Source organism: Quercus lobata, chromosome 9 (genome assembly GCF_001633185.2).
Source record: "Quercus lobata isolate SW786 chromosome 9, ValleyOak3.0 Primary Assembly, whole genome shotgun sequence".
In the NCBI taxonomy this organism is placed as follows: Eukaryota; Viridiplantae; Streptophyta; class Magnoliopsida; order Fagales; family Fagaceae; genus Quercus; species Quercus lobata.
In genome coordinates this window covers 20,693,626-20,702,381 of record NC_044912.1, presented here as the reverse complement: position 1 = coordinate 20,702,381, position 8,756 = coordinate 20,693,626, and the positions used below count along the sequence as shown (strand labels likewise).

Sequence of the window (8,756 nt, the reverse complement as noted above, 5' to 3'; positions counted from 1 at the left end):
GTACTATTGAGTACATTATTCTAAATAGATAGGAGATTACGCCACTTGTTATCATTGTATGCATTCACCAGATGTGGGATTTAACTTTTATAATATACTAGTTGCAGACATACGTGATTTTGGAAATAGATAATTACTTTGTAATTGTGGTATAATGAATAATTTGCTCTCTAAAATTTGTAAAAAATAATTTGCTCTCCCTAAAAATTAAAAATTTTCTTTTTTTTTTTTTCATTTTTCTATCTCTACCAATATATCATTCTATTATTTTAGATATGTTTGACTAATATTATTCATTTATGAGATGGTCCATATTCTTTGACATTGTGTTATGGTGTGCTATATTTTTCTAATTTCTTTTTATGTACAACTAAACTTTTTAAATTTAAAATAAATTATTCAAATTACTCACTATCTTAAAGGAGATTATCATGATAATAAAAACTCATAACAAAATTACTTTTGAATATTAATCAAATAATTGATAAGCATATTCAAATGCATAGACAAGATTTTTTTTTGATATAAATACAAATCCTCACTTCCAAAATAATTACTAAATACTAACTCAAACAAAAATCAAACCAAAGTTATTAGAGGGGGAGAGATTACTTGTGATGGGAACTAAAAAGTACAACACCAAAACGTATTCATCCAAAATAGAGTTATAAAAAACACAATGATTCATTAACCTAAAGTGGAGTTGAAAGAAAGAATAAAAAATCAAGAGAGAGAGAGAGAACTCATTTATTCAAGAGAGAATGGGGGGAGAGAATAACATATTTATAGAAAATAAGATTAGAAGAAAAAGAGTAAAAATAAATATATTAATAAACACTAAATTATCTAAGTCATGCTATATAATAAAATAATATTATATTCTTATATATTAACTCTATGATGCAATAGGATAACATCTATGAAATCAACAAAAAGGGGAAAAAAAACCTTAAAAACCAAAATTAAATGATATCAACCCAAAGTAGAATTCTAAAGAACATAAAAATTAATCAACATAAAGTAGAGATGCAAGATAAAAGAAATCCACCAAAAAATGTATTTTAAAATTTTTTTGAGAGAGAGACAGAGAGGAGGAGAGAGATAACCTTTTTCTATGCAAAAATTATTCATAGAATGAGAGAGAGAATTGCAAATTTATAGTAAGAGAATATGAATAAAAAAAAGTCAAAAGCAAAGGAAGATAAAGGGATAGAGGAAAAATGATTTAAGTTAGATAGTAGTGGAGAAATGAAAAGGTAATAGGGACATTCTCTCATGCAATTTTCTCTTCATTTTTCTCTCCCTCATTTTCTATCTCCTAACTTTCTCTTTCAACCAAACGCACTAGGTACCAGACCAGATACAAATTTGCCACACTAGCAAGAGAGAAATACTTTGACCAAAACAAATAGCACGTCACAACACCTTACAAAAGGATCTCCCCTATGCCTATTGCAGCACTTGATACAAATAAGGCATAATAAGCTTATATCTATGTCTTCAAAGTTGGCTAGGTTAAAAGGTTTCAGAGCAACGAAGTCTGCTAAAGCACATTAAGCATTAGCTATCAACTATCAAGGAGGGTTCCAATATGCGTAACCCAACTAAGGTGTATGTGTTGCACCTTTATTTTATTCAAGCCACTTGTTAAAACACAAAACATTAGTATTCATGAATGCATGTCATCAACTTCTTCTAATTTTTTGGAAAATACTTAGAATGGGTTTGGAACATGAGTAAAGAAAGTCTAAAGAGTATTGAACTTTCTGACAACTTTCTTACAAGCCTTGGTCAACATCCCATTCTTCTTCCATGGACCAATCTGGCCATTTTAGACCTTTCGTCTAACAATATCCAAGGGTCACTTCCAATTCCATCTTTGCAATACCACGCATCACACAATTCATTCATTGGAAAAATTTCTGAATTGATTTGTAACTTGAGTTCTCTTCAAGTCCTTGAGTTGTCAGAGAACAACTTAAGTGGTCCACTTCCTCAATGCTTGCACAGTTTTGGTGATTCTTTGGTCATATTGGATATACGAAGGAACAAACTCGAAGGAAGCATCCCACAAACTTGGGCAAATGGAAGCAAATTAATGATAATTGACTTTAGCCAAAACAAATTCCAAGGGTGGTTACCAAGATCTTTGGCTAAGTGTTTATCATTGAAGGCTCTTGATCTCAGTAATAACCAATTCAATGATACTTTCCCCTCTTGGTTAGGAAACCTTTCAAATTTGAAGATTCTTATTTTGCGGTCCAACAAATTTTATGGACCAATAAAGATTCATAGTGTGAATTATGAGTTACAAATCGTTGATCTCTCATACAATAGTTTTACTGGAATGTTGCCAGTAGAATTATTTCAAAATTCAAATTCTTCCAGATTTGATTTTGCATAACACTTATCATATATTCAAGTATACTCATCTTTTAAAGCGAACCTCAGTTATCAAAATTTTGAATTTCAGTATGAGTATAATTTTGCAATGATGATGACAAACAAAGGAGTGGACATAATTTATGAGAAGGTCTAAGAAATTTTCACAGCCCTTGATTTCTCTAGTAATAGATTTGCAGGAGACATTCCAGAATCAATCAGAAATATAAAAGTACTTCGTTTGCTCAATCTTTCTAATAACATTCTCACTAGCCACATCCCACCAGCATTAGGAAACCTTGTAGCGTTGGAATCGTAGGACCTTCCTCAAAACAAGCTCGTTGGTGAGATCCCACAACAGCTAACACAACTTACTTTCTTGGAATCTTTCAATGTTTCTTATAACGATCTTGTGGGGCTTATACCACAAGGAAAATAATTTAATACATTTCAAAACAATTCATTTGAAGGAAATTCAAAATTGTGTGGAAATCCATTGTTAAAGAAATGTAAGTATTATGAGGTTTTACTACCTTTACCTTCAACCTCAAAAAAGAGCCATGATTCGGGGTCTCCACTTCAATTTGGTTGGAGAATTGTTATGATTGGGTATAGATTTGGACTACTTGTTGGGGTGACTATTGGGCATATTGTGATTGCAAGGAATCATGATTGGTTAATGAAGACTTTCGGCGTGAGGCAACCGGTACTAGGGAGAAAGGTTTGAGGGAGGAGACATTAGAAATTGAATTCAATATATATATTGCTTAGGTTTGTTGGTGTGTAATGTAATATATTTTTTTTTTACTTAGGTTTGCGGGTATATAATGTAGTGTGCTTCTACCAGTTTCTTTATTGTTTTGATGCATGTTGGATTGGGTAGCATTAATTTATTATATGTAAGAAGTAATAGTAACTTCAGCTATTTATGAATATGAGTAAGGCAGCTAACTTTACTAAAATGTCAAAGAATAGTTGGATCTGTGCTCACATTCAAAACTTTTAACCTTGTTGTAAGAGGGGAAAAATAACGGAAAAGAGGGAGAGTTTGTAAAATCGAGGAGGACTGTATATGCAAAATAAAATTTGTATAAAGTAAAGCAAACAATCAAAACTTTCTGACTAAAATTAATCCAAAAGGGTTAATGTAAGGACACAATTCGTAACGAACCGTAGCGGTGTTGGGTTCGTACGTAAAAAGGCCCAAACAATATCATTTGTAGAGCGTGGGTTTGGAAGGCTAGGCCTTAGTCACCAGGTGATGGGTTTTTCGTGGTGTTCATACACGGTTAAGTTTTCTTCACCTCTGGAATCTTTCTCCTGGAGGTGGGCTGGGAGGCTCTGGTTTTTGGCCATTTCCCCCCCCCCCCTCCGCTTGGTGCACCTACCCTTTTATTATATAGTCCGTCTTGGTTAATCCTGGCCCTCCACTTGTAGGTCAGGCAGGAGCTTATTTTCTGTATCCATCCCATCAACCGTCCCGTCTTACTTTTTACTAGTTGCGAAGATCGAAGTTTACACCGTCCCAACGTCTTTTCTCATTAATCGGATCTGGGTGTTGGCAGATGCATTTAATGCGGAGGGGACGCGTCATCCTTGATCCAATCCTACACCCTGCTTCCCTATGGGCCCCCTTCTACTTACATCCTCTTCAGGGGACTGTCTGAGGATAGCCTCTACCAAGATGTTGATCGTCCCACCGAAGTTCTGGAGCGCCGAGGACAGGGTAGCTTCTCAGCCGTTCCCCTGGACTCCTCGGCCATCGACAATTCGTCCTCGGCAAGATACCTCCTCGGCACGGGCCCTGGGCCCAGACAAAGTTTGGGCCGGATTGTAAACTTCCCGGACCCACAGTTAAATATACATAAAATCAAATCTGTAATTCAGTATGACATCTTAAATTACATGACATGTGAATTTGCTCAAAACAAACTCACAATATGGAGAAAAAAATGAGGCTTTTATTGTGATGGTTAGAAATATTTTATTGAGATGGTTAGAGCATTTACATCAGTCTCTTCAATTTTTTAGCTAAATTAACCAAGAAAAAAACACTCCTTTTTTTTTTAAGTTTAGTCTATGTTTTTTTTATAAACATTGTTGATACCCACTTTTTGACAAAGGGCCCAATAGCAGAAGAAATCCAATAATATGAAGAAAATAGGAATAGAAAATAGTAGAGCAAGCCCAGTAGGTTGGAATGGCAGGAATAATGGCTAGTAGGCCTACAAGAATAATAAGAGGTAAAGAGGAAATAAATGGGTTGAGGAAGTCCAAGCAACGAAGTAGTAAACCCATGATAGGTAGGGCACAACAATATACATTAATTTTGCCTACTTTTATCATGATAAATACAAAACAATACTCTTATTTTATGTTGAGTATTAGTTCAAGTGATTAAAAAAAAAAGAAAGAAGAGTAATTACATTCTCTTCCCTTGAAGTTTGGGGGAATGGCACTCCATCCTAAACTTGAAGGGAAAAACACTTCCCTCCCTTGAGATTTGAAGAAATTAAACACTCTCACCCTTTTGTTTAAATTAGTAATGAAATATTCTAATTTTTTTTTTTAATAAAAAACTCTTTACAAGAGTTTAACCATAGTTAGTAAATAAATGAAAAATTTAGAATAAAAACTCAAAATTTATCAAGCACCAAAACACTTGCAACGATAAATCTCTCCATAACTCATTGAAAAAAGAAAAAAGAAAAAAAAAGAATTCGCACTTGATAATTTAAAATACACTTTAATTAAAAATTTAAAATAATGAATTTCAATTATAAAATAAAATAATTTTGGAAACTTGTAGGGCAAGTTTAGTAAACAACAATTTTAAAATTAAGGATAAATTGAAAATTACACCCCTGAAGTTTAGGGTTGACTAAATTTTACACCCCAAAGTTTCAGAAACTTGATTTTACACCCTGAAATTTGGTTCCGTTAGCAATTCACATCCTACGATTAGTTTTTGCTATTAAGTGACTCATGCACATGCTGATGTGTTTTATTTTTGCCAAATTAGCCCTAAAACTACGTTGTTTCAATGAAAAATAAAAACTTACTTGGCACTATACAAATGGTACCGTTTTCCCTAAGCTAAAACACAAAAAATCCAATCCTAAAACTACACTGTTTTTGCCTAATTCTAAAATCTCAAATTAGTGAATCATCAGCTATTCTCGTCCATCTGAGCAACCCTCATCGTGAACCCATCCACTTGAAAGGTACCGGCTCATTGTGGGCCCATTATCCCAGCGGCAGTGGCCACAGCAACTTGAAGATTGTGAACCCAGGCAGCGGCAGCAGCTCTAGGCAGCGTTGGTAGCCATGTCAACGGTAAAACCAAATAAACCCGAGCTGCTCTTCTCGTGTGATTGATTTGTTGATTGGGTTTGGTGGGGATTTTATGTATAAATGTTTGGGTGATTGATTTGTTGCTAGAACTGTCTATATGTGTATGATTTAACCTCATTGTACAACTTGCATCTTTATTGAAACTATGTGTTTATGGTGAAGTTTGTTTTTCTTTGATTTTTTTTTTTTTTAGGTTTTTGTATCACTTTGAATATTGTTGATTGGGATTAGTTTTGTATTATTTTTTTGTCAATGGATTATAATGTATTTGGTCGTATTTTGTCTTGTTCTGGTTACTTTATTGATCTTTATTTTTGGTGGGTCAGCTTGTTGGATGATGATTAGTTGCATAGTTGTCAAATCATGAATCATATCATGAATTAATTTTTAATTTTTCTGTATTGTGTATCGTAAGATACACAAACACCTAATAAAATTATAAAATAATTATAGATATACATATATAAAAGGTATATTCATTATAAATTCAAAATATATTCAACTAATGACCAATTTAATCATTACTTATGTAATAAAATTTAACAAAGCTAACTAAATAAATCAAATTAACTTATGCTTATAACATGCACATTCAAATTGATTAAACTTAGAAGTAATACATAATATATGAACCAAAATAATAATATCTTTTCATCATCTTGGCTAATCAACTCCATCTAAGTCAATGTTATCATCATGTTCAGCATTTTGCAAAATTATTTCTTCGTAGACATTTTCTTTATTATTATCAACATTTACTTCTTCTTTTTTGGTTTTTTTTATTCTAATAATTTATTCTTTATATTTTTTCTTGAAATTCTAGCTTTTTAGACTCAAAATAATAATAACAAAATAAAAAATAATTATATTTTCATTTAATACATTATTAATAGCATAGAAAATAAATTTGCACATATGAAAGTGAGTGTTATGAGTATAGTCTAAATTTTGTAGGAGAAAGAGAAGGGAGGAAAAAACTCAAGGGCTTGCTATTTCATTAGACTCAAATAAGTTTCCCAATAATTTTGTGCTAACAAAGTCTAACAACTTGTTTAATTAAATCAAATTAAACCACAAATTTTAACAAAAAAAAAATCATTTTAAACCCACATATCTATGTATTGTACGATACGTACAATTCACCGATACGATACGATACGATTCATATGATATGCACCTATGTATCGGACGATTCATGAGCACTTACGATACGTCCTTACGATACGAAACTTTTTATACACGATACGATACGTATCGTACGATATTGACGACTATGATTAGTTGTATGTATTGTCTGGTGTAAAATAATGTATATTTTTTATTGGTAAATTGACCGAGTGCAATGGTTGTGGTCCAAGAGAGCAGTTCATGTGTTGTGCTTTGTGCCTCATGTCTACATGTGTGTTTTGTTGCATTTATGTGTGTATTATATTTTAGTAATATATTAATTAAAGGTTATATTTTAGTAATGCATCTATACGTGTGTGCAGGGCATTGAATATGGATTAACTATTTAATGTGTATACATCATGGAGGGGTATTCATTACACATAGTGATACACATGTTGAATATGTTAGAGGGACTGAATCAAGGGTCTCTGATGTTAATATTGACACTTTTGTTACTTTTGATATGCCTAAGTATGCCAAAAATCTTGGTATTATGAATGTAATAGAATTTCTTTTCCAGATTCCTCAGATGGAACTTCATAATGGCTTATGTTCATTGAATAAAGATGGTGATGTGAGGGCCCTACGTGACCGGTTAGAATTTGCACCTGAAAAGTTAATATACATATATGTGAAGCATGTTGAACAAGTTGTTGAGCAACAAGTTGATGAGGATCAAGGTAATGAAGGTGATGATGAGCATGAGCGTTATAAAGAAGTTGATGAAAGGGTTGGAGTAGATGAAATTTTTTTGGATGAGGACTATGCTGATTTGGTAGGTGATAGTGAATTTGATAGATATGAAAAACCATCATCCCCTATTGACCCATCCTCCCACATTGTCCCATCCACTTCCCATGACCAATCCAACCTAAACCCTTATGAGAAAAAAAAAAAACATCAAATTGGGCACCCACTTGCTTTAGGGATGAGGAGCATGATATAAGAAGTGGGGAAAGTGATTTTAGGCACTTTGATATCTTGTGCACACCTGTCAACTCTAAGGATGATAAAGAGCACCCCAAGTACACTGAATTTAGGAGTGAGGTGGATATGCCCAACCCCATTTTTGAGAAGGGGATGTTGTTTAGTGACCACAAGGAATTTAAGAGGGCTATGCAATCTTATAGAATCAAACACGAATATCCATTGTTAATTGGTAAGAACGAATCTTGTAAGGTGAGTTACAAATGTGAAAATTGTGAGTGGTATATTTATGCCTTATGGGACCGTGAAGAAAACTCTTTGCTAGTGAAAACCTATCGAGGAAAACATACATGTTCTAGGGCTTTTCATGGTAGGATGGTGTCTGCAAGGTGGATTGCAGTTACATGGCTAGAGGTGTTTAGAGGGAGACCCAAAATCAAGAGTGCTGAGATAAAGGAAGGTATAATGAGCCAATTTCTAGTAGACATATCCTTGAACAAAGCCTTCAGGTCTAGGCAGATCGCATTGGAGATGCTTAAAGGAAGGTTTGCCTACCAGTTGAAAGAGCTAGAGATTATTGTGAAGAGTTGAGATCTTCTAATCCAGGCACCACAACTAAAATTAATTTACACACACCCACATTGCATTTCAAACGAATGTATGTGTGTCTAGCTGCTTGTAGAACTGGATTTATGGAGGAATGTAGGCTAATTATTAGTCTTAATGCTTGTCATTTAAGAGAGTTTTTGAAGGGGCAACGATTAGCAGCTGTTGGAATTGATGGGAATGACGGGATGTATCCAATAGCATTTGCTGTTTGTAGAACTAGATTTATGGAGGAATGTAGGCCAATTATTAGTCTTAATGCTTGTCATTTAAGAGGGTTTTTGAAGGGGCAACGACTAGCAGCTGTTGGAATTGAT

General features: G+C 33.6%; 1 protein-coding gene across 1 annotated transcript; it reads left to right on the top strand.

Moving 5' to 3' along the window:
• The first annotated feature begins 7,252 nt into the window (after positions 1-7,252).
• Positions 7,253-8,424, top strand: LOC115961374. Its single transcript, XM_031080366.1, has 2 exons — positions 7,253-7,681; positions 7,912-8,424. The coding sequence occupies exons 1-2, from the start codon at positions 7,253-7,255 to the stop codon at positions 8,422-8,424; spliced, it is 942 nt and encodes a 313-aa protein (XP_030936226.1).
• The last annotated feature ends 332 nt before the right edge of the window (positions 8,425-8,756 follow it).

Excerpts from the sequence above, each read along its gene's own strand:
- LOC115961374 (XM_031080366.1), top strand. The coding sequence starts at position 7,253 with ATGTGTATACATCATGGAGGGGTATTCATTACACATAGTGATACACAT. Across the intron at positions 7,682-7,911 it reads ATGAGGACTATGCTGATTTG|GATGATAAAGAGCACCCCAA; the intron begins GTAGGTGATAGT and ends GTCAACTCTAAG.